The 27473-nt window shown below is 37.0% G+C and overlaps 1 protein-coding gene across 5 annotated transcripts in view; it reads right to left on the bottom strand.

The window, feature by feature from the left end:
- Window positions 1–27473, bottom strand: part of PHKB (phosphorylase kinase regulatory subunit beta) — a 258770-nt gene that overhangs the window by 103660 nt on the left and 127637 nt on the right. For all 5 annotated transcript variants that reach the window (XM_019456029.2, XM_019456030.2, XM_019456028.2 and 2 more), the window contains one exon: window positions 4704–4767. In XM_019456029.2, the coding sequence (XP_019311574.2) occupies window positions 4704–4767 (64 nt within the window). The remainder of the gene's footprint in view (window positions 1–4703; window positions 4768–27473) is intronic.

The raw sequence follows: 27473 nt of genomic DNA, 5'->3' as shown, positions 1-27473 counted from the left end.
TTTTTAATTTAAAGTTTACTTATTTATTTTGAGAGACAGAAAGACAGAGTGAGAACAAGCAGAGGAGGCGCAGAGAGAGAGAATCCCAAGCAGGGATTCAGTTTCACAAACCAAGAGATCATGACCTGAGCCAAGATTAAGAGTTGGACACTTAACTGACTGAGCCACCCAGAAGCCCCCAACTTTTTTTTTAATGTTTATTTATTTATTTTGAGAGGGAAAGAGAAAGTACTAACAGGGAAGGGGCAGAGAGAGAGGGGGAGAAAGAATCCTAAGCAGGCTCCCCACTGTCAGCCCATGAGATCATGACCTGAGCCAAAATCAAGAGTCTGATGCTTAACCAACTGAACCACCCAGGTGCCAACTTTTATATACTGACCCAACAGGAACCTCCATAGCCCCTCCCACAAGCCAGGCTTCTTTTCTCTACCGAAAATCCTACTCACATACTGTTGAAGGAAATTTCAAACTACAGGGAAAGATGAGCCTGAGTGTTAATTTTCAAGGTTTCAGAAGAGCAGACCTGAGACTTAGACTCAGGAATCACAACACTGTTGCTAACAATCTCTATGACATTTCCTGAGTGTAAAGTATGATTTATTTAAATATTTCTAATAATTTTTCTACATATTGTCACTATATTTTTATGGAATATATATTGAAACTATGATGAAATATATAATTCTTATATTTAGGGTTATATGAGTTATGCTTCTAAATGTTACAAATTAGCCTTTATTTTAAACTGATCAGTAAATAAACTGGGCCATTTTATCATATTTTCTTCTTAGATATTCTTTCGCAAAGGAAAATAAGTTTTGAAAATAGTTTCAGAGTGAATATTTAAATAATGGTTTTTTTTCTTGAATAATAAAGCAAGTCTGATATCAAAAAAAAGAAAAGAAGTAGAAAGATGATACTCATAATGAAAGCTAAAAGCTTATTCCACCTAATAATTTCCCATCAAAATAAAAGTTAACATCCATGTTATCTCTTACACCAAAGTACACTAAGGGTTAAAGGCAGGGCTTTCACATTGTTTGATAAGTGGATACTTCCTTCAAAAGTTCAATAATTAAGAAGAAAATGGTGTGGTCAAAAGGTATAAACTCTCAGTTATGAAATAAATATGGGAATGTGATATACAGCACGGTGACTGTAATTAATAACACTGTATTGTATATTTGAGTATTATTAAGGGAATAGATCTTAAAAGTTCCCACCACAAGAAAAAAAATTGTAACTGTGTGTTGATGGATGTTAAACTAGACTTTAATGTGGTGATCATTTTGTAACATGTACAAATATCTAATCCTTATGTCACACACCTGAAATTAATGTTTTATATTAATTCTCTCAATACAAAATTTAATTTAATTTAAAAAATTAAGAACTTTTTGACTCTTAAGTGCCTTAAGAGTTTTCCAAGAAAAAGCACAGCTGTCACTTCTACAGGTGGAAAGCACTCAAGATCCAAGGTTTCCTGTACTAATATCTGATATTCCAGATTCATTACCAAGTGTCTTTGGTTTAATTCCCTGGTTTGCCTCTCTGTTTCATAACCTGTGAAAAGCCATCTCAACTCTGATCACTCAGAGAGAAGGGCCCTTCCAACTCCAAAGATCAATAACTCTCTAAGTTGCCACCAACAGGAAAAGCATTTTTTGAAAGCTCTGAATTAAAGACACATGATCAGGTCTTCCAAAACACTGTATCAATGGTTGTTAGAAATAACTGAGAATATACATGTGACCTGAAATCCCTCAAGTCTTGAAGAGGTTTCTTAGGGTTTTCATTTGAATAAAAACATTTTTTTGTTATATTAGTTATTTTTCTAACCACTGACTTTTAATTAGATCACAGCTCTTTAAAGTACATGAAGCAATATTATAAGATCATTAAACACTAAAAAGATTGCATGCACTTTTAAATGTGTTACTCTTTAGCAGGTACCTCTCTAATTTAATTGGTGTAGTGGTGGGAATTTGTAAAACTAGGATTCTCTCTGATATTATCCAAAAAAATGGAAGATGGAGAGGGATTTTACTTGCAATAGGTAACATCTATGTGGCCACAGGAATAAGATATTATTTGCCCATTTGAAATAATCAAGAAATACTCAAGTCAGTGGACATTTGGTGCATGGCTCTGCTGTAAACATACATGAGCTAAACAAGGTCAAGAATGAACTCTGCTTAGAACAGTTATTCTCATCTTTGGCTGCACATTAGAATTCCTGGGCAGTACAGGAAAACCTCAAACCAATGCTTCCCCCAGACCAATTCAATCAGAATTTCTAGGGGTAGAGCCCAGGCATCACCACTGTTTTTAAGATCCTCAAATAATTTCAATGTGCAGCCAAGATTGAGAAATTATGGCTGGGTAACAATACCAGCAGTATATTTATAACTCAAAATCAGAATGCATAAAAAAGTAATTCAGTGCTTTTAGAATTATGGCTAAGCAATCTATTAAAGCTTCCTGGGAAAAGCAGCCTGAAGGCAGAGCTCTGAAAGATGGGGTGTTAGAGATAGGGGTGTGGGTATCTAAGTAGGTGGAGGAGGTATACATAGTAGATACAGAAGTAACATATGCTACAACTCAGGTACATCAAAGGAGATGGCACAACTGCAAAAAAGAGCTGATCACTACTTCTTAACATCCAACCTAGACACACAACTCAGCCACTATTTGGTAGGCCATAGAGAACAGAAGAGCAAGACCTGCATCTTTCCAGACTTTAACACTACTGGTTTAGTCCATGACTCTTCTCAGTCCCCTTGAGATACTCTCTAGAGGTTTTTCAGTGCTTCTCTTCATTTCCTTTCTTTAGGATTACCAGTATTACCAGTAATTCATTAATAATAACAAGAAATTAACACTTATTGAGGGTTTAATCTTTGCCAAGCATTATGCTAATTAAGTTTTTTAACTGCATAAAAACCTTCTGAGTTAGGTCCTAGTATCATTATCTCTATCTTTTTAGATGAGGAAGATGAGACATAGATAAATAACTAGCCAAAGTTACAGAGCTCACAGGTGGGAGTACAGAGCACACAGTGATCCTGTTTTCTGACTCCGAAAACAATGTCATTCCTTTATGTCATACTGCTCTCCCAGTCCTTCCTTCCTATCTACCCCTATTTATCTACCTATCTCTCTATATATGTATTCTCTACATATTTATATTTACACACATAAATTCACATGTATATATATATTTATATACACACACTTTTCAATACACACACACACACACACACAGATAGATAGATAGATAGATAGATAGATAGATAGATAGATAGATATAGTGGGATTTTCTTGAGTATGTTGACTCTTCCAGAGAGACAGAAATGTTGGTACAAGGCAAGGGATCCTACAGTGCCAGGGGAACCAAGAATCTCCAGGAGAGGCATAATATTAATACTCATGATTTTCAGTAGGCTCACACACTGCTAAGTACCCATGATCTCTGATCCCTCCATTTCTCCAGCCAGAAGTCTTGAGAGAGGAAGAAGAGTATGGGAGTGGGTGATTTAGAGTCACCTCTTGGGAACCCAGAATGGGGTGTTGCTCTCCTTTTCCCAATCCTTTCATGTCTGTGCTCATTCTTCATTCTTCATGGACTGGATATAATCAGAGTCCATCCTCCAGAGGAAATGGGAGTGAGAAGAAAAGAGACTGCATATATAGGAAGGGGCAGAAAGGCAGTTGTGCTACCATACTCCAACTTGCAACTTTCTTAAATTAAAGACTTGAGGTGAACAGTATTATAACTGCTATAACAAAAACCATGTCACATTTTGCAATAACTTCCTAAAATGTATGTTCACTGACTTAGCATTTTAATAGCTTAGGGTTAATTATAGTATCAATTGGAAACTTCCTTTACTCTCCCATCTTAGAAATCTACAAAAATTGTTAACGAAATTTAGTTTACTCCTTGACCCAGAAAAGCAACCTGTATTCCTACATATTATTTCCTTCCATTTGACAACTCAGTCCATAGTCACTTGATTAGGTGCAGAACCTAGTTAAACATCTTATGAAAATTTAAGATAACCCTCAGGGTTTCCTTTTTATCCCAAAGAAAATGATATATTGACATAAAATTACAGCCAGCTGAAGGTTAAGCTAGGATCAAAGTTTCCAATTCTTTGGTTGCACACATTACACAAACTCCCTTATCCATGATATATATTGATACACATTAAGTTGAAATTAACATGGGAACTGACATGGAAAACATATGATTTATAATGTCAAGAATATTTTAAAATGTGAAAACTGGGGGTGCCTGGCTGACTCAGTTGGTACAGTATCAGACTCTTGATCTCAGGGTCTTGAGTTCAAGCCCCATGCTGGACATAGAACTTACTTAAAAAAAGAAAGAGAAATAAAAATGTGAAAGCTCAACAAGAGATATGAGAGAAAACTTATTGAACAAAGAAAATGACAATTCTTTATCAAAAGATATTTTTAAATTAAGCAATGTTTTTTAGTTAGAAAATTAAAATTTAACTGGCAAATCAAATTCAAAGGAAAGGTTGTTCAACTATGAGCAACTACATAAATTCCAGACATTCTTTGATCATAAGGAATGACTGGGTAAATGAATGGCTACATTAATTAATCATACTACTCAACAAAATAATCAAAATTTATTGTTGATATTGCTGTTTTCGTTTTTTGTTTCTTTTTACCTGGTTGCCAAAGAGGTTGAATCCATTAATTGCTTCTAGAGCTGCTTTTGCTAAGCCAACAGAGCTAAAAGGAAAAAGGAAATACTGTATAATTCTGATGTATCTGGCTACAAAATAACCATTATCTAATGAATATTCACAAGCAAGTTTCTTTATTATCACTTATAACAACTTCCATGAGAAAAATAATGTCTAAGAGACTTTAATCTGACATTTCACTATTTTAATTTTTCTTTTTTATGGTTAGTGATCTTCTGGGAAAAATATTTCTAAGTTCACCTTGATCTAGACAAATGGTCATACTGTTGGTGGGAGTAGTTTTAATCCCAGTATCATTTATATTCACTAACTCAAGAAAAAAAAGAAAGATGAACTTTAGAGGAAGGTGTATTATGATGACATGTACTCAGTAATAACCAGATTGGGCATCATTAGTTCAGATCAATTTAACAGAACTTTTCTGACATCAACTCTGAGCTTTAAAAAAGATCTTGCACGTCATACACTTACCAGAGTTTAATAGGAGTTTAATACAACCATTCAAATGCTCTTTGCTTAGGGTCCAATAAAATTGGCATTATTTTATGCTCAAAGAACAAATGATCACCACACCTCTCATTTCTTTGCTATACTCTTCTCTTTGTGTAAAATCTGTGCCCTTTTGGCCTCTCAAATGTCATATACAATAGTGCTAAAAAGTGGGACGACCCCAATTTCATTAAATATGTGACACTGTCATCTTATAAATACCAACCTTTAAGTATTTTAGATCAAATACCTGGCTTATTTTACTTATTATAATTTCTTTCTTTTTTTTTTTTTACTTAAAGCAACTGCGTATGCCATTAATATCATTTAAAAGTCATGACCTGTCATCATTTAAATATTTCTTTAAAGCAGTGATTACAGTGCAGTAATCCCCAGAGCAGTGCAGTGTGGTCCCCAGAGCACCAGCATTCCCTGGGAACTTGTTAGAAATGCCAGTTCTCACTCCTCTCTGGGAGTGGGACCCAACAGTGTTAAAAAGCCCTCTACATTCTTGAATATACTTTAAATTTGAGAAGCACTGTTTTAAGCTAATCATGTCATTGCCATCCATATTTTCTATGAGTTGTTTACATGAAATGTTCTCAAGTAAGACTACTACTTTTATTACCAGATAGGGAAATCTATTTTGAAAGAATAGAAAGAAGTGGGAAACTTATTTTGAAATATATGGATGGAAAGGTGGAGCAGACATAACTTTCCCTATTCCTTTCACTAAATATAACTAAAAACCTTGGACATTATGTAAGCAAACATAAAAAGGTTCAGAAAATGGGGGAAAAAGGCAGACTGGCTAAGAACCTCAGGATTTTAGGAACAACACTGTGGTAAACACCTTGAGTTTCCTTTTTGCCTCATATATAACAGACTTAACGAAGTCAACAACTAGGAAATGTCAGTAGGTACATTTAAAAAAGCCCCAACAAAAGCCTGCTCTCTCTAGCCAAAACACGAGGAACAGGGAAGCCCAATAAAACAGAAAACTTTAGACAATAACCATTCAGAAAAAAAACGTGGTCCTTATCTCCACCCAGTCCTATAAAGGCTGAATGGGAAACCTAGACATCTACACTCCAGAGTCTATAATGAGGAACCATACCCAATCACCAACCCTCTCAGCTGTGGTGATATCAGAGATGTCCAAGAAAGAAGCCAAGACTTTTTATTCCCAGTGGGTGGTAAGAAGTTTCCCCTCCTCATACTGTGAGGATCACATGGAGAGCCTAGATTTCCACTCCTACCCATCAGTAATGAAATGAACCTCCCTGTCCTGCTGGAATGTCATCATAGGAGGTCCAATGGAGAGTTAGGTCTTTCACTAATGCCCAGCTCTAAGGCTATACCCTTTCCCTATCATATAAATGGAGGCCTGTTGGGAATAAGTAATGAAGCATTCCTATCCTTTCCAACCAGGAAGGTATCAGTGGAAGCCAACTGGGGAGCGATACATCCCACCCAGATCCAGAAGGAATGAAGACTCTCTATCTTGGGTGTCAACAAAAAACCTGGCAATACATTCTAAACTGGCAATAATAGAGTGATGCTCCTGTCCCCTTCCCCTACCAGAATGGTGTCAATAAAATACAGCTAAAGTAAAAGGTTAAAAAAAGATTCAGAGTTTTATAATATAATACCCAGATGTCCATGCTTTAATAAAAAAAAAAATCACTCATCATATCTAAAGACAGAAAGATCTCAAACTGAATGAAAAAGATAATAAATGCTAATGGAAGAGATGTTAGAATTATGGGACAAAATTTTAAAACAGCCATGATAAAAATGCTTCATTGAGCAATTATGAATATGAGTGAAACAAATGACAAGATAGAAAGCCTCAGCTAAGAAACAGGAAGTCTCAGCAAACCTCTTAGAACTGAAAAATACAATAATCAGAGCAAAAGGCTTAATGGACAGGATTGATGGCAGAATGGAGAAGACAGAAGAAAAAACAACTAGATTAAAAGACAAAACAATAGAAATTATCCAGTCTTAACAAAAGACTCTAAAAAACAATGAAAAGAGCCTCAGGGATCTATGGGACTGTAACAAAAAAATCTAACATTCAAGTCACTGGACTCCCTGAAGGAGAGGAGAAAAAGGGCAGGGCTAAAAAAAGTACTTGAAATTATGGCAGAAAACTTCCTAATTAGCAAATGACAAAAGCTACAGATTCGAGCAGCTAACTCAAACAGAATAAAATAAAAATATCTATGCTAGGACACACCATAGTTTTGAAAACTAATACAAATTAAAAATCTTGAAAGGGGGCACGTGGCTGGCTCAGTCTGTGGAGCTTGCCATTCTTGATCTCAGGTTAGTGAGTCTGAGCTACATGTTGGGTGTGGAGATTACTTAAAAACAAAAAAAAAATCTTTAAAAAAAAAAAAGTCTTGAAAGAAGCCTGGGAAAACACCTTAACTATAGGAGGAAAACAACTGAATAGCAGTGACTTGTTTTTCAGAAACCATGAAGGCTAAAAGGATGCGGCAGAAAAGTTTTTAAGCACGGAAAGAAAAGGACTGTCAACCCAGAATCTTATACCAGTAAATATATTATTTTGTCTGTCTGTCTGTCTATCTATCTATCTATCTATCTATCTAGGCAAGACATTCTCAGATAAAAGAAAAATAAGAGATCTGTCACCAGCAGATCTACTCTAAAACTGTGATTAAAATAAGTTCTCAAAACAGAAAGGAAATGACAGAAAGAGAGAGGGAAAGAAATCAACCATCTTGGAACAATCAAAAAGGAAAAGGGAAGATGGTAAGCAAAAATATGTGTAAATACAATAGGCTTTTCTTCTATGTGATGGTTACAGCAAAAGTTGTAAAATTGTGGTTCTAAATGTATGGGGAGGAAATGCTTAGGATATTTATATTATAAATGGGAGAGGGTAATATCACATAAAGGGAGGTAAGATTTCTGTATTTCCCTCCAACTGGTAAAACGATGATATCAATAAGTTGCATTGTTGTAAATGTAAATGTATCTGTATCTGTATATGTGTAATACCTACAACAAGCACCTAAAAGCTATATAAAAATATCCATTCAAATCTAATAGATATAAGTCAAAATGGAATTCTAAAAAATGTTCAAGAACTCACACGAAGGTAAGAAAAGAGAAATGAAAACAAGAGAAACACAAAACAAATAAAATAGAATGCCAGAATTAACTCCAAACATATCAGTAATTACATTAAATGTAAAAGGTTTAAATATGTCAATTAAAAGAAAGATTGGCAGTGTTTATTTAAAAACATGACCCAATTATATATTGTCTATTGGACACTCACTTCAAATATAACAATATAGGCAGATTGAAAGTAAAAGGATAAAAAAGAAATCTCATGCAAACATTACTTTACAACAAGAAAGAGTGACTATATCAGACAAAGTAGATATCAGAGCAAAGAAAATTACTACAAAGAGGGATATAATATAATGATGAAAAAAATCAATTCACCAAGAAAATATAGCAATATTCAATGTACATGCAGCAAATAAAAGAGCTGCACAACATGTGAAGCAAAACTGATAGAACTAAAAGGATAAATAGACAAAATCACAATTATAGGTGGCGACTTTAACACTTCTTTTTCAACAATGAGTAAAACAACTAGATATAAAATCAGCGAGGATACAGAAGGACCATTATACAGCAGAATCCAGTCAATATTTTTATAACATTCTTGCTATGGGCTGAATTATGTTCCCCCCCAATACACATACATTAAAGCCTTAACCTCCAATGTTATATATTTGAATATGGAGCCTTTAGAAGGTAATCACATTTAGATTAGATCATGAAGGGTCACCCTAATGATGGCATTGGTATCCCTACAAGAAGAGATACCAGAGATAACCATCAGCAAACCAGAAAGAGAGTCTTCAACACAGAATCAAATTAGCTGGCACTTTGGTCTTGCCTTTGGACTTTCTAGTCTCTAGAACTATACAAAATAAATTTATATTATTTAAGCTATCCAGTCTATGGTATTTAATGATAGCCCAAGCTGACTAATAAAAATCTACATAACGAGAGTTGAGTATACCTTGTTTTTTTCAAGTGCCCACTAACATATACCAAGATAGACAACATCTTTGCCATAAATAAAACCTCAAAAATATAATGCTACTAAAATCACAATGTGTTCTCTGACTACAATGGCATCAAATTAGAATCAATAACACAAGGCAATAGGAAATCTCCCAACAATTGTAAACAAAACAATACCTGTCCATCAACACAATCTACATGGGTTAAAGAGAAAGTCTCAAGTGAAATTAAAAAAAAAAAAAAATACTGAACATGACCAGCAAAGAAATTGAATCAGTTATCAAAAATCTCCCAACAAATAAAAGTCCTGGGCCAGATGGCTTCCCAGGGGAATTCTACCAGACATTTAAAGAAGAGTTACTACCTATTCCTCTCAAAGTGTTCGAAAAGTAGAAATGGGAGGAAAGCTTCCCAACTCATTCTAAGAAGCCAGCATTACCTTGATTCCAAAATCTGACAAAGACCCCACTAAAAAGGGGAATTACAGACCAATATCCCTGATGAACCTGGATGCAAAAATTCTCAACAAGATACTAGTAAATTGAATTTGAGAGTACATTAAGAGATGACTCACCATTATCAAGTGGGATTTATTCCTGGGCTGCAGGGCTGTTTCAATATTCACAAATCAATCAACATGATACACCACATTAGCAAAAGAAAGGATAAGAACTATAAGGTCCTTTCATTGGATGCAGAAAAAGCATTTGACAAAATACAGCATCCTTTTTGATTACAACCCTCAAGAAAGTAGGGGAAAAAAGAACATAACATTATAAAGGCCAGATATGAAAGGCCCACAGTTAATATCATCCTCAATGGGGGAAAACTGAGAGCTCTCCCCCTAGTCAGTAACACGAAGTGATGACCACTCTCACCACTGTTGTCCAACATAGTATTGGAAGTCCTACTCTGAGTAATCAGACAACAAAAAGAAATAAAAGGCATCCAAACTGGCAAAGAAGTCAAACTTTCACTTTTTGCAGATGACATGATACTCTACTTGGAATAACTGAAAGACACCACTAAAAATCTGCTAGCACTGATACGTGAATTCATCAAAGTCACAGGATATAAATCAATGAACAGAAATCAGTTGCATTTCTATACACCAATAATGAAGCACAAAAACAGAAATCAAGGAATTGATCCAATTTACAATTGCAACAAAAAACATAAGATACCTAGGAACAAATGTAACCAGAGCAGTATAAGATCTATACGCTGAAAACTACAAAAAGCTTATGACAGAAATTGAGGAAGAGACAAAAAAATGGGAAAACATTCTGTGCTCATGTATTGGTAGAAAAATATTGTTAAGATGTCTATACTAGCCTACATATTCAATGCATGCCCTGTCAAAACTCCACCAGCATTCTTCACAAAACTAGAAGAAACAATCCTAAAATTTGTGTGGAACCAGAGAAGACCCCAGACAGCCAAAGTAATGTTGAAAAAGAAAACCAAAGCTGGAGGCATCACAATTCTGGATATTAAGCTGTATTACAAAGCTGTAATCATCAAGACAGTATGGCACTGGCAAAAAAAAAAAAAAAAAAAAAAAACAACCAACCAACCAACAAACAAACCAGACATAGATCAATGAAATGGAATATAAAACCAATAAATGGACCCACAAATGGATGGCCAAATAATGTTCAACAAAGCAGGAAAGAGTATCCAGTGGAAAAAAGATTGTCTCCTTAGTAAATGGTGTTGGGAAAACTGGACAGTGATGTGCAGAAAAATGAATGTGCACCACTTTCTTACACCATGCACAAAAATAAATTCAAAATGGATGAAAGACCTAAATGTCACACTGGAAACCAAAAAATCATAGAAGAGAAAACAGACAAAAGCCTCTCTGACCTCAGCCACAGTAACATTATACTGAGACATGTCTCAGGAAACAAGAGTAATTAAAGCAAAAATGAGGAGAGGGGCCAAAATGGCGGGACAGAATGAAAAATTTTTCTTGGCATCTCTCATCGCTGAAATGCAGCCAGATCAACACTAAACCATTTTGGATACCTAGAAGACTGCTTTCAGGATTAGCACAACAATCTGCACAACTTGAACCACAGAATTCAGCAGGTACACAGCATGGAGAGGTAAACTGGGGGAGAGAAAAGCCACAGAGGGCAAGGAACATTCTTATTTCAGAGACAAGATGGAGATGGCGAGTAGAGTACAGGAAAAGTACTCCCACCCAAAAAGCAGCTGGAGAGAAAAAGAAAAAGTCATAGTGGAAACATTGCAAGGGACTGAACAAAAAAAGGAGAAAGGAAAAGGAGAGGGTTTAAATTCCATTAAGACTGTGGAAACAGGGGGAGTGCAGAGTCTAAAACTCCACAGCTCAACCTTGTGGTGCTCTGGTGGAAAGGGTGAATCCTCGGGAGCAGACTGCGAGGTCCTCGGGGTCCTCAGGCCACACAGGGAGAGGCGGCTCCCCTGCTAGGAGGACATTTGGTAGAGGCAGTGCAGCACCCCCCCACACACAGGCAAAGGTACTAGTGGAACCCAGAAAAAGGCCACATTTGCTGGTATTGGAACAAGGACGTTAAGGGTGAAGCCTCTTGCCAGATGTGTGTTGTGATTTGTGATAATCCCTGAAACACTGCTGCTACACGATGGCACAAACATTTTATGGAGCGGGCTGGTGCCCAGCTGCAGTCACTGGGCCTTTGCAAGGACACGGTCTTGCAAATGTTTCTGGGGACAGGCCTGTACCTGGGCATTGATCAGCAAAACCCTCCCCCAGGGAGCCAAAATGGGTCAAAGCCCCAGTCACACAGAAGTGAGGGGTTGGGAAACACAGCCCCATCTGAAATAAAACACAGGAGGAAGGTGCAGCCTGGCAACCTGACGACTTGGTCATGGACAGTGTAGAAGCAGGGAGTGGACAGAAGCTGGAGACAAAGTACGGGTGCTTAAATGCTGGTGCAGGAGAGCACAGAGTTCTGAGACTAGAGACTGGGTAGTTGGGTGATGCCATTTTCACCCCTCCAGCACATGTGCATACACGCCTAGACATAGGACTGTAATCCACCCCAGTAAGCTAAGCAGTACCATCTAGTGGTGAATGGAGCCATTACACTAAGCTCCACCCAAGTGGACCAACCACACTCTTGAAGAACAACACCGCAAGTCTCACTGCATGCTTAGTTTATGGACTATAAAGTGTTTCACAATTTGACTTCTATGGGAAACCAGATATAATTACAATCATATTTAATTCAGTTCAATGGCCCATCTATTCAATTTGTTTTCCTTTCTTTTCTTATTCTTGAATACAGAAAGAAAAAAAAACTATTTTTAATTTCTATTTTTGTTAAAAATATTTTTCTTTAGATTTTTCCTATTATATTTTTCACTTTTTTGGAAATTTAAATTCTATTTTACTGACATGATTTCATTTTATTCTAATTTATTTTATCCATTTTTTCAAATTTTCAAACGTTTTCCTTTTTTGTCTTTTTTCCTTTTCCTTTTATTTTCTTTCCTTTTCTTTTCTATCTTCCCCTTTTTTCTCTAATCTATCAGGTCTTTTTCAACAACCTGACCAAAACACACCTAGGATCTAGCATTCTTTTTTTTTTTTTAATTTTTTTTAACGTTTATTTTTAAGACATAGACAGAGCATGAATTGGGGAGGGTCAGAGAGAGAGGGAGACACAGAATCTGAAGGAGGCTCCAGGCTCCGAGCTGTCAGCATAGAGCCTAATGCAGGGCTTGAACTCATGGACCATGAGATCATGACCTGAGCTGAAGTCAGACGCTTAACCGACTGAGCCACCAAGGCGCCCCTCTAGCATTCTTTATCTGATATTTTTGTGCTGTTTTTAATTTGTTAATTTGTATCTTTTTTTTTTTTTTTTTTTTTAGTTTTTTAATACCTTTTCTTCCTTCAGAATGATGAAACAAAGGAATTCACCCTAAAAGAACGACCAGGAAGAAATGACAGTCATGGTCTTAATCAAAACAGATACAACCAAGATGTCTGAACCAGAATTTACAATCACGATAATAAGAACACTGGCTGGGTTGAAAATAGATTAGAATCCCTTTCTGTAGAGATAAAAGAAGTAAACAGATGAAATTAAAAATGCTATACCTAAACTGCAATCAAGAATAGTTGTCACAGCGGCAACTATGGATTAAGCAGAGCAGCGAATCAGCAATATAGAGGACAAACTTACGACAATAATGAAGCAGAAAAAAAGAGAAAGCCTAAGACAAATGAGCACGATATAAGAATTAGAGAACTCGGAGCACCTGAGTGGCTCAGTCACTTCAGCGACCAACTTCAGCTCAGGTCATGATCTCACCATTTGTGACTTTGAGCCCCGCGTCAGGCTCTGTGCTGACAGCTCAGAGCCTGGAGCTGCTTTGGATTCTGCATCTCCCTCTCTCTCTGCCCCTCCCCTACTCACGTTCTGTCTATCTCTGTCTCTCAATAACAAATAAATGTTAAAAAAAAAATTTTTTTAAATTAGCAAACTCAGTGACTCATTAAAAACAAAGAACATTAGAATCATAGAGTTCCCAGAAGATGAAGAGAGAGGAAAAAGGGGTAGAAGGGTTATGTGAGCAAATCATAGTGGAAACTTTCCTAAGCTGGGGAAAGACACAGATCACAATTCAGAAAGCACTGAGGACTCCCATTAGATTCAACAAAAACTGACCATCCAATAGACATCTCAAAGTCAAATTCACAAAATACTCAGGCAAAGAAAGAATCATGAAAGCAGCAAAAGAAAAAAGTCCTTAACCTACAAGGGAAGACAGATCAGGTTCATAGCAGACCTATCCACAGACACTTGGAAGGCCAGAAAGGAGTGGCAGGATATATTCAATGTGATGAATAAGAAAAATATGTAGCCAAGAAATCTTTATCCAGCAAGGCTGTCATTCAAAATAGAAGGAGAGAAAAAAGTTTCCCAGACAAAAAAAAAAAAAAAAAATAAAGGAGTTCATGACCACTAAACCAGCCCTGCAAGAAACTTTAAGGGGGCTCTCCGAGGGGACACAATACCAAACAACAACAACAACAACAACAACAACAACAACAACAACAAACAAAAAAACCCAAAAAGACCAAAAGCAGCAAAGACTACACAGGACCAGAGAACATCAAAAGAAACTTCAATTCTACAGGCAACATAATGGCAATAAATTCATGTTTCAATACTCACTCTAAATGTCAATGCTCACTCTAAACATTCCAATCAAAACTATAGGGTAACAGAAGGATAAGAAAACAAGATCCATCTATAGGCTGTTTACAAGAGACCCATTTAAGACCTAAAGACACTTTCAGATGGAAAGAAGGAAATGGAGAACCATCTATCATGCAAATGGTCACCAAAAGAAATCTGGAGAAGCCACAGTTATATCAGACAATCAAGATTTTAAAATAAAGACTGGAACAAGAGATGAAGAAGGGCATCATATCATAATTAAGGGGTATGTCCACCAAGAAGATGTAACTATTGTAAACACTTATGCTCCAAATGTAGAAGGTAAACATTTATGCTCCAACCATGGTGCCACCCAAATATATAAATCAATGAATCACCAACATAAAGAAACTCATTGATAATAATACCAAAATTGTAGGAGATTTCAACACCCCACTTACAGCAATGGATATATCATATAAACAGAAAATCACCAAGAAGACAATGGCTTTGAATGACACACTGGGCCGGATGCACTTAACAGATATACACAGAACATTTCATCCTAAAGCAGCAGAACACACATTCTTCTTCAGTGCACATGGAATGTTCTCCAGAATAGATCACATTTTGGACACAAATCAGCCCTCAACTAGTACAAAAAGATCAAGATTGTACCGTACATATTTTCAGACCACAACACTATGAAATTTGAAGTCAACCACAAGAAAAAATTTGGAAAGATAACAAATATTTGGAGACTAAAGAACATCCTACTGAAGAATGAATGGGTTAACCAAGAAGTTAAAGAGGAAATTAAAAAGTACATGGAAGCCAATGAAGATAATAACATATAGCCCAAAACCTCTGGGATTTAGCAAAGGTAGTCATAAGAGGGAAGAATGTAACAATCCAGGCGTTCCTAAAGAAGAAAAAAGGTCTCAGGTATACAACCTAACCTTATACCTTAAAGAGCTGGAAAAAGAATAGCAAATAAAACCCCAAACCAGTAAAAGACGGAAATATTAAGATTAGAGCAGAAATCAATGTATTGAAACAAACAAACAAACAAAAAAAACCCAGTAGAACAGATCCATGAAACCAGAAGCTGGTTCTTTGAAAGAATTAACAAAATTGATAAACCCCTAGCTAGTTTGATAAAAAAAAAAAAAAAAAAGGAAAGGAAAGCAACCAAATAAATAAAATCAAGAATGAAAGAAGAGAGACCACAATCAACATAGCAGAAATACAAACAATAATAAGAGAATATTATGAGCAATTACATGCCAATAAAATGGGCAATATAAAAGAAATGGACAAATTCCTAGAAACATATAAATTATCAAAATTGAAACAGGAAGAAACAGAAAATTTGAAGAGGCCCATAACCAGTAAAGAAATAGAATTAGTAATCAAAAATCTCCCCAAAAAACAAGAGTCCAGGGCCAGATGGCTTTCCAGGGGAATTCTACCAAACATTTGAAGAAGAGTTAACACCTGTTCTTTTGAAAAGAAGAAATGGAAGAAAACTTCCAAACTCTTTCGATGAAGCCAGCGTTACCTTGATTCCAAAACACAGACCCCACTAAAAAGGGGAACTACACACCAATTTTGTGATGAACACAGATGCAAAAATCCTAAACAAGATATTAGCCAACCGGATCCAACAATCCATTAAAAGAATTATTCACCACGACCATGTGGGATTTACACCTGGGACACAGGCTTGGTTCAATATCTGCAAAACAATCAATGTGATACATCACATCAATAAAAGAAAGGACAAGAAGCACATGATCCTCTCAATAGATGCAGAGAATACATTTGACAAAATACAGCATCCTTCCTTGATAAAAACCCTCAAGAAAGTAGGGATAGAAGGATCATGCCTCGAGACCAATATCATCCTCAAAGAGGAAAACCCGAGAGCTCAGAAACACAACAGGGATGTCCACTCTCACCACTATTATTCAACATAGTATTGGAAGTCTTAGCCTCAGCAATCCGGCAACAGAATGGAATAAAAGGCATTCAAATTGGTGAAGAGGAAGTCAAAATTTCGCTTCATACATGACATGGTACTCTATATGGAAAACCCAAAAGATTCCACCAAAAAACTGATCCATGCATTTAGCAAAGGCACAGGTATAAAATCAATGCACAGAAATGGGTTTCATTCCTACACACCAATAATGAAGCAGCAGAAAGAGAAATCAAGGAATTAATCCTATTTAAAATTGCACCGAAAACTATAAAATACTTAGGAATAAATCTAACCAAAGAGGTGAAAAATCTGTACACTGAAAACTATAGAAAGCTTAGGAAACAAACTGAAGAGACGCACAAAAACAAAAAAAAAGAAAAAAAGAAAAAAAGAAAAAGAAAAAGAAAAATATTCGATGCTCCTGGATACGAAGAACAAATATTGTCAAAATGTCGATACTACCCAAAGCAATCAACATATTGAATGCAATCCCTATCAAAATAACACCAGCATTCTTCACAGAGCTAAAACAGACAATCCTAAAATTTGTATGTAACCACAGAAGACCCAAATAGCCAAAGCAATCTTGAAAAAACACCGAAGCTAGAAGCATCACACTCACAGACTTCAAGACATATTACAAAGGTGTAACCATCGAGATAGTACACTACAGGCACAAAAACAGACACTGATCAATGAAATTATTCTAATGATCAATGGAACAGAATGGAGAACCCAGAAATGGACCCACAAATGTATCGCAAATTTGGTCTTTGACAAAGGAGGAAAGAATAGCCTATGGAATAAAGACCGTCTCTTCAGCAAGTGGTGCTGGGAAAACTGGACAGCGACATGCAGAAGAACGAACCTGGACCACTTTCTTACACCATACACAAAAATAAACTCAAAATGGATGAAAGACCTAAACAGAAGACAGGAAGCCATCAAACTCCTAGATGAGAAAACAGACAAAAATGTCTATGACCTTGGCTGTAGCAACTTCTTACTCATCACGTCTCCAGAGGCAAAGTAAACAAAAGCAAAAATGAACTATTGGGACCTCATCAAAATAAAAGCCTTCTGCACAGTGAAGGAAACAGTCAACTGATGGAAAGGGAGAAAATATTTGCAAATGATATCAGATAAGGTTTAGTATCCAAAATCTATAAAAAACTTATCACACTCAACACCCCAGAAAACAAATAACCCAATAAAGAAATGGGCAAAAGACATGAATAGAAACTTTTCCAAAGAAGACATTCAGATGGCCAACCGACACATGAAAAAATGCTCAACATCACTCATCAGGAAAATACAAATCAAAACCACAATGAGATATCACCTCACACCTGTCAGAATGGCTAACATTAACAACTCAGGCAACAACAGATGTTGGTGAAGATAAGGAGAAAGAGGATCTCTTTTGCACTGCTAGTGGGAATGCAAGCTGGTGCAGCCATGCTGGAAAACAGTATGGAGGTTCCTCAAAAAATTAAAAACAGAACTACCCTACGACTCAGCAATTGCACTACTAGGTATTTATCCAAAGATAGAAAAATGCTGATGAAGGGTCACATTCACTCCAATTTTTTATAGGAGTGCTATAAACAATAGCCAAATTATAGAAAAGCCCCAAATGTCCATCAACTGGTGAATGGATAAAGAGTATGTGGCAAACAGGGGGCCAACAGGGCAGAGAAGTAGGGGCATCTGAAGTTTCCTTGTCTCCCAAACACAGCAATGTTGAAGCCAAAGGACTTTGAACTCCAAGAGTCTGTGCAGCAAAGTGACAGAAACGCATCTAAGGACCCACCAGGATAACCTGACAGGCCATAGGTGCATGATTGCAAACTGGGAGAGATAAAACTGGCAGCAGAGGAACAGAGGGGAGGGATCCCCTTCTGTGGAGAGACAAAGGTAAGAGAAAGAGAGGCTGGGGAAGCATAGGACTATATCTGGACAAGAGAAAAACCACGGACTGGGACAGAGAAAGATCAAATCTCTAACTGTGGGACTTTCTGTGGACTGGGGTGGGCTGCCCTGTCAACGCGCCTGGGGAGGAGGGGAGGCCGACTCAGTCTTGGTAACTAGTTCAGAGGTGCAGTTCACAGTTGGAGAAAGCAACCCCTTCCCTGGAGTGCTGTGGGAAGAAGGTATATATCCGTTCAAAGGACAAAGACTGCCTGTGCTCGCCAGTCAGAGACCATATATCGGGCAGCACAGAACAGCACTTTCCCAAAGCCAGAGCAGACAGAGTGTGAACCTTAAAGATATCAGGATTTTAATCCCAGCTGAACACCAGGAAGGTATGGGAGGCAGCAGAGTGAGACAACCACCTCCTTTTTGCCTGAAGAACAGTGAGCATGTTCTACACCCCCTTCTTTATTTTTCTTTCTTTTCGTAAAATTTTTATTGTTTCACATTTATTTACTTATTTGAGAGAGACAGAGAGAAAAAGAGAGAGAGACAGAGCACAAGCAGGGGAGGGGCAGAGAGAGAGACACACAGAATCCAAAACGGACTCCAGACTCTGAGCTGTGAGCACAGAGCCCGACGCAGGGCTTGAACCCATGAACCATGACATCATGACCCAAGCCAAAGTTGAATGCTAAACCAATTGAGCCACCCAGGTGCCCCTATTTTCCCATCTCAGGATTAGGCTGTACAGTTTCTCTGTCTGGTCAGTTTTCTTTTCTTTATTCCCACCTCCTTCTTTATTTTACTTTCTCACTCTCTGTCTCTGGATTAAGCTGTATAGTTTCTCTCTCTGGTCAATTTTTCTTTTCTTTTCCTTTCTTTTTCCATTCACCTGTCATTTCATTCCTTATATGGGATAAGGGTTGTTCCACCAACACCACTTCTACCCTGTTGTTTACTTACACCTGGTGTTTCTGGTTTCTTGCGTTTTTTTTTGTTTGTTTGTTTGTTTGCGTGTTTTTCTTTTCTGTTTGTTTTTTGATTGCCTGTTTTCCTTTCCAGGGCAACTTCAATGAACAAACCAAAGCACATCTCATGGGGGGTCCAAAACATCACTACGATTAAAGAGATAAAGTAACCAAAGTCACAAAAACAGACAGCAAGCAACACTCTCCAAAAAACAACTCCTGAAGGGCCAAGTCCTGGATAGTGTGTGACCCCTGTTTAATATAGTAGTGCTCACAGGTGCAGCACATGAACAAGCTTTCATGAACAAACACATAAGGGACAGAAAACTAGCCAAAATGACAAAACAGAAGAATTCTCCCCAAAAGAAATTCCAGGAAGACAGACAGCTGAAGAAATGATCAAACCAGATATAAACAATATAGCTGAACAAGAATTTAGAAAAATAGTCATAAAATTAATCGCTGGACTTGAACAAAAGCATAGAAGACAGCAGAAAATATACTGCTGCAGAAATCAAGGAACTAAAAAATAGTCATGATGAATTTTAAAATGCTGTAAATGAGGTGCAAAATAAACTAGAGGCAGTGACAGCGAGGATTGAAGAGGCAGAGGGGAGATTAAGTGAAATAGAAGATAAAATTATGGAAAAAGAGGAAGCTGTGAAAAAGAGAGGTAAAAAAATTCTGCACCAGGAGGGGAGAATTAGAGAACTAAGTGATTCAATGAAACGGAACAATATCCATATAATAGAAGTTCCAGAAGAAGAAGAAGAAGAAGAGAGAAAGGGGCCAAACATGTACTTAACAAAGCATAGCTGAGAACTTCCCCAATCTGGGGAAGGAAACAGACATTGAAACTCAGGAGGCATAGAACACTCCCTTCAGACATAACTTGAATCAATGTGTACAACATATCATAGTGAAACTAGCAAAATACAAAGATAAAGAGAGAATTCTGAAAGCAGCTATGGACAAATGGGCCTTAACCTATAAGGGTAGACACATAAGGGTAGTAGCAGACCTATCCACTGAAACTTGTCAGGCCAGAAAGGAGTGGCAGGAAATTTTCAATGTGCTGAATAGGAAAAATATGCAGTCAAGAATCCTTTATCCAGGAAGCCTGTCATTCAGAATAGAAGGAGGGATCAAGGTTTTCCCAGACAAGCAAAAACTGAAGGAATTCATCACCACTAAACCAGCCCTACAATAGATCCTAAGGGGGACTCTGTGAGTGGAATGTTGCAAAGACCAAAAAGGACCAGAGTCAGAACTACAAGCATGAAACCTACAGACATCAAAATGACTCTAAAACCATACCTTTCTATAATAACACTGAATGTAAATGGACTAAATGCTCCAACCAAAAGACATAGGGTATCAGAATGGATAAAAAATACAAGACCCATCTATTTGCTGTCTACAAGAGATAAATTTTAGACCCGAGGACACCTTCAGATTGAAAGTGAGGGGATGGAGAACAATCTATCATGCTACTGGAAGTCAAAAGAAAGCTGGGATAGCCATACTTATATCAGACAAACTATATTTTAATCTAAAGGCTATAACAAGAGATGAAGAAGGAAATTATATCATAATTACAGGGTCTATCCATCAAGAAGAGCTAACAATTGTAAATGTTTATGCACCCAATTTGGTATCACCAAAATATATAAAACAATTATTCACAATCATAAGCAATCTTATTGGTAAGAATGTGGCAATTGCAGGGGACTTTAATACTCCACTTACAACAGTGGACAGATCATCTAGACAGAAGATCAATAAAGAAACAACGGCCCTGAATGACGCACTGGACCAGATGGATTTGACAGATATATTTGGAACTTTTCATCCTGAAGCAGCAGAATACTCATTCTTCTCGAGTGCACATGGAACACTCTTCAAGATAGATAACATACTGGGTCACAAAACAGCTCTCAATAAATACCAACGAATTGAGATCATACCATGCACACTTTCATATCAAAATGCTTTGAATTTTGAAATCAACCACAGGAAACAGTCTGGAAAACCTCCAAATGCATGGAGGTTAAAGAACATCCTACTAAAGATTGAATGGTTCAACCAGACAATTAAATAAGAAATTTAAAAATATATGGAAAGAAATGGAAACACAAAATTTAACACAAGAAAAATTAAAACACACAATCCAAACGGTTTGGGATGCAGCAAAGGCAGTCCTAGGAGGAAAATACATTGCAATCCAGGTCTATCTCAAGAAACAAAAAAAATCCCAAATACAAAATCTAACAGTCCACCTAAAGGAAGCAGAACAACAAAGAAACCCCAAACCCAGTAGAAGAAGAGAAATAATAAAGATCAGAGAAGAAATAAACAATACAGAATCAAAAAAAAAAAAAAAACCAGAACAAATGAATGAAAGTAGGAGCTGTTTTTTTTTTAAATAAACCAAATTGATAAATCCCTAGCCAGACTGCTCATAAAGAAGAGAGGACCCAAATAGAAAAAAATTATGAATGAAAATGGACTTATCACAACCAATCCCTCAGAAATACAAGCAATTATTAGAGAATACTATGAAAAATTATATGCTAACAAACTAGACACTCTGGAAGAAAGGGAAAAATTCCTAGACACCCACACACTAACAAAACTCAAATGAGAAGAAATCGAAAATTTGAACAGACCCATAACGGTGAAGAAATTGAATCAGTTATCAAAAATCTCCCAACAAATAAGAGTCCTGGCCAGATGGCTTCCCAGAGGATTCCTACCAGACATTTAAAGCAGAGGTAATACCTATCCTTCGCAAGCTGTTCCAAAAAATAGAAAAGGAAGGAAAACTTCCAGACTCATTCTATGAAGCCAGCATTACCTTGATTCCCAAACCAGACAGAGACCCACAAAAAAGGAGAATTACAGGCCAATATCACTGATGAACATGGAGACAAAAATTCTCAACAAGATACTAGCAAATCGAATTCAACAGCATATTAAAAGAATTATTCACCATGATCAAGTGGGATTCATTCCTGGGCTGCAGGGTTGGTTCAATATTCGCAAATCAACCAATGTGATACATCACATTACTAAAAGAAAGGATAAGAACCATATGATCCTGTCAATAGATACAGAAAGATCATTTGCAAAATACAGCATCCTTTCTTAACAAAAACCCTCAAGAAAGTTGGGATAGAAAGAACATACTTAAACATCATAAAAGCCATATATGAAAAGCCCACAGCTAATACCATCCTCAATGGAGAAAAACTGAGTTTTCTCACTGAGATCAGGAACATGACAGCGATGTCCATTCTCACCACTGTTGGTTAACATAGTGTTGGAAATCCTAGCATCAGCAATTAGACAAAAAAAGGAACTAAAAGGCATCCAAATTGTCAAAGAAGTCAAACTCTCACTTTTTGCAGATGGCATGGAAAACCGAAAGACTCCACCAAAAAGCTGCTAGATCTGATACATAAATTCAGCAAAGTTGCAGGATATAAAATCAATGTACAGAAACCGGTTGCATTTTTATACACCAATAATGAAGCAACAGAAAGACAAATAAAGAAACTGATCCCATTCACAATTGCACCAAGAACCATAAAATACCTAGGGAATAAACCTAACCAAAGTTATAAAAGATCTATGTGCTGAAAACTATAGAAAACTTATGAGTGGTATTGGCATAAAAACAGACACATAGACCAATGGAATAGAATAGAAACCCCAGAACTAGACCCACAAACGTATGGCCAACTAATCTTTGACAAAGCAGGAAAGAACATCCAATGGAAAAAAGACAGTCTCTTTAACAAATGGTGCTGGGAGAACTGGACAGCAACATGCAGAAGGTTGAAACTCCACACACCATACCAAAAAGGTGTGGTTTCTCACACCATTCACAAAAATAAACTCAAAATGGATAAAGGACCTGAATGTGAGACAGGAAACCATCAAAACCTTGGAGGAGAAAGCAGGAAAAGATCTCTCTGACCTCAGCCATAGCAATCTCTTACTCGGCACATCCCCAAAGGCAAGGGAATTAAAAGCAAAAGTGAATTACTGGGACCGTATGAAGATAAAAAGCTTCTGCACAGCAAAGGAAACAACCAACAAAACTAAAAGGCAACCAACGGAATGGGAAAAGATATTTGCAAATGACATATCGGACAAAAGGCTAGTATCCAAAATCTATAAAGCGCTCACCAAACTCCACACCCGAAAAACAAATAACCCAGTGAAGAAATGGGCAGAAAACATGAATAGACACTTCTCTAAAGAAGACATCCGGATGGCCAACAGGCACATGAAAAGATGTTCAACGTCGCTCCTTATCAGGGAAATACAAATGAAAACCACACTCAGATATCACCTCACGCCAGTCAGAGTGGCCAAAATGAAGAAATCAGGAGACGATAGATGCTGGCGAGGATGTGGAGAAACGGGAACCCTCTTGCACTGTTGGTGGGAATGAAAATTGGTGCAGCCACTCTGGAAAGCAGTGTGGAGGTTCCTCAGAAAATTAAAAATAGACCTACCCTATGACCCAGCAATAGCACTGCTAGGAATTTATCCAAGGGATACAGGAGTACTGATGCATAGGGGCACTTGTACCCCAATGTTTATAGCAGCACTCTCAACAATAGCCAAATTATGGAAAGAGCCTAAATGTCCATCAACTGATGAATGGATAAAGAAATTGTGGTTTATATACACAATGGAATACTACGTGGCAATGAGAAAAAATGAAATATGGCCTTTTGTAGCAACATGGATGGAACTGGAGAGTGTGATGCTAAGTGAAATAAGCCATACAGAGAAAGACAGATACCATATGGTTTCACTCTTATGTGGATCCTGAGAAACATAACAGAAACCCATGGGGGAGGGGAAGGAAAAAAAAAAAAAAAAGAGGTTAGAGTGGGAGAGAGCCAAAGTATAAGAGACTGTTAAAAACTGAGAACAAACTGAGGGTTGATGGGGGGTGGGAGGGAGGGTAGGGTGGGTGATGGGTATTGAGGAGGGCACCTTTTGGGATGAGCACTGGGTGTTGTATGGAAACCAATTTGACAGTAAATTTCATATATTAAATAAATAAATAAATAAATAAATAAATAAATAAATAAAAAAAGAAAACTTATGAGTAAAATTGACGAAGACACATAGAAATGGAAAAACATTCCATGCTCATGGATTGGAAGAATATTGTTCAAATGTCAATACTACCCAAAGCAATCTACACATTCAATGCAATCCTAATCAAAATTGCACCAGGATTCTTCTCAAAGCTAGAACAAATAATCCTAAAATTTGTATGGAACCACAAAAGACCCCAAATAATTAAAGTAATATTGAAGAAGAAAACAAAACTGGGAGGCCTCACAATCCCAGACTTTAGCCTCTACTACAAAGCACAATCATCAAGACAGTGTAGTATTGGCACAAAAACAGACACAAAGATCAATGGAATAGAGAACCCAGAAATAGACCCACAAATGTATGGTCACCTAATCTTTGACAAAGCAGGAAAGAGTATCCAGTGGGGGGGGAGGGACAGTCTCTTTAGCAAAAGTTGCTGGGAGAACTGGACAGCAATATGCAGAAGAATGAAACTAGACCACTTTCTTACATCATACAGAAAAATAAACTCAAAATGGGTGAAAGACCTAAATGTGTGACAGGAAACCATCAAAACCCAAGAGTAGAAAGCAGGCAACACCCTGTTTGACCTCAGCTGCAGCAATTTCTTGCTCAACATGTCTAAAGGCAAGGGACTTAAAAGCAAAAATGAACTGTTAGGACCTATCAAGATAAAAAGCTTCTGCACAGCAAAGGAAACAATCAACAAAACTAAGAGTCAACCAAGATGGAATGTGAAAAGATATTTGCAAATGACATATTGGATAAAGGGTTAGTATCCAAAATCTATAAAGAATTTAACCAAACTTAACACCCCAAAACAAATAATCTAGTGAAGAAATGGGAAGAAGACATTAATAGACACTTTCCAAAACATCCACGTGAAAAGATGCTCAACATCACTCATCATCAGGGAAATACAAATCAACACCACACCTAGATACCACCTCACACTGGTCAGAGTGGCTAAAATTAACAACTTAGGAAACAACAGATGCTGGTGAGGAAGTGGAGAAATGGGAACCCTCTTGCACTGTTGGTGGGAATGCAAACTGTTGCAGCTGCTCTGGAAAACAGTGTGGAGATTCCTCAAAAAATTAAAAATACAACTACCCTATGGCCCAGCAATAGCACTGCTAGCAATTTATCTAAGGGATACAGGGATACAGTTCAAGTGTCCTCAGTAAGCCTTGTTCAGTGACGGTAGCCAATGAGACAAGCAAGAAGAAAGTGGATATTATTGACTTGACTATAGAAAGCTCTTCTGATATAGAGGAAGACCCTCCTGCCAAAAGGAAATGCATCTTTATGTCAGAAACACAAAGCAGCCCAATCAAAGGGGTTCTCATGTATCAGCCATCTTCTGTAAGGGTGCCCAGTGTGACTTCGGTTGATCTGGCTGCTATTCCGCCTTCATTAGCAGACTACTCAGTACCATTCCACCACATGCCAATATCAAGCATGTCATCAGAATTTCCAGGAGAACAAAGAAGAAATGATATTAATAATGAACTGCAGCTTGGATCATCTTCTGATACTGTGCAACAATGAATTACAAAATAAAACAAAAAATTTGCATTTAAAAAAAATCAGGAGTGCTGATTCATAGGGGCACATGTACCCCAATGTATATAGCAGCTCTATCGACAATAGCCAAATTATGGAAAGAGCCTAAATGTCTATCAACTGATGAATGGATAAAGAAGATACGGTTTTTATATACAATGGAATACTACCTGGCAATGACAAAGGATGAAATCATGCTACTTGCAGCGTCATGGATGGAACTGGAAGGTGTTATGCTGAGTGAAATAAGTCAGTCAGAGAAGGACAGATATCATATGTTTTTACTCATATGTGGATCTTGAGAAACTGAACAGAAGACCATGGGGGTAGGGAAGGGAAAAAAATAGTTACAAACAGAGAGGAAGGGAGGCAAAGCATAAGAGACACTTAAATAAAGAGAACAAATTGAGAGTGGATGGGAGGGTGGGGGAGAGGGGGAAATGGGTGATGGGCACTGAGGAGGGCACTTGCTGGGATGAGCACTGGGTGTGGTATGTAAGTGATGAACCACGGGAATCGAATTCAAAAACCAAGAGCACACTTTACACACTGTATGTTAACCAATCTGACAGTAAATTATATTAAAATAAATAAATACATAAATAATAAATAAATAAATAAATAAATAAATAAATAATAAATAAATAAATAAATAAATAAATAAATGTGTTATTTCCCTTAAAAGGAAAAAAGAATATGGTAAACGGGATATGACTCGGCAGTCAAAAACAATGAAATCTTACCACTTCCAACAACGTGGATTGAACTAGAGGGTATTATGCTAAGTAAAATAAGTCAGGCAGAGAAAGACAAATGTATGATTTCACGCATACACTGAATTCAAGAAGCACAACAGATGAACATAGGGGAAGTGAAGGAAAAATAAGATAAAAACAGAGATAGAGGTAAAATCATAAGAAACTCTTAAATACAGAGAAGAAACTGAGGGTGGCTGGAGGGGAGGTGTGTAGGGGGATGCGCTAAATAGGTGATGGGCATTTAAGGAGGGCACTTGGGATGAGCACTGTGTGTTATATGTAAGTGATTAATTGCAGGGTTCTAATCCTGAAAGCAACACTATACTGTATGTTAACTAACCTGAGTTTAAACAAATAAATTTTTTAAAAACTGGAAAAAAAGAAAATGAATATATAACATCAAAATTTGAGTAGAACAGCTAAAGGAGTGCTGAGAGGGAAATTTATAACACTAAACGCATATCCTAGAAAGAGAAAAAGCCTCAAATCAATTACCTATCTCCATCATAAAGAACTTAGAAAAAGAACAAAATAAACCCAAATCAAAAAGAAAAAATATATAGATAAGAACAGAAATCAATGAAATTCAAAACAGGAAAATAATAGAAAAAAATCAGTGAAACAACTCATTCTTTGAAAAGCTAGTGAAAATTGACAAACCTCTA

This window comes from Panthera pardus, unplaced genomic scaffold (genome assembly GCF_024362965.1).
Source record: "Panthera pardus isolate Hobbes unplaced genomic scaffold, ASM2436296v1 HiC_scaffold_18, whole genome shotgun sequence".
In the NCBI taxonomy this organism is placed as follows: Eukaryota; Metazoa; Chordata; class Mammalia; order Carnivora; family Felidae; genus Panthera; species Panthera pardus.
This window is presented reverse-complemented; position numbering and strand designations above follow the sequence as displayed.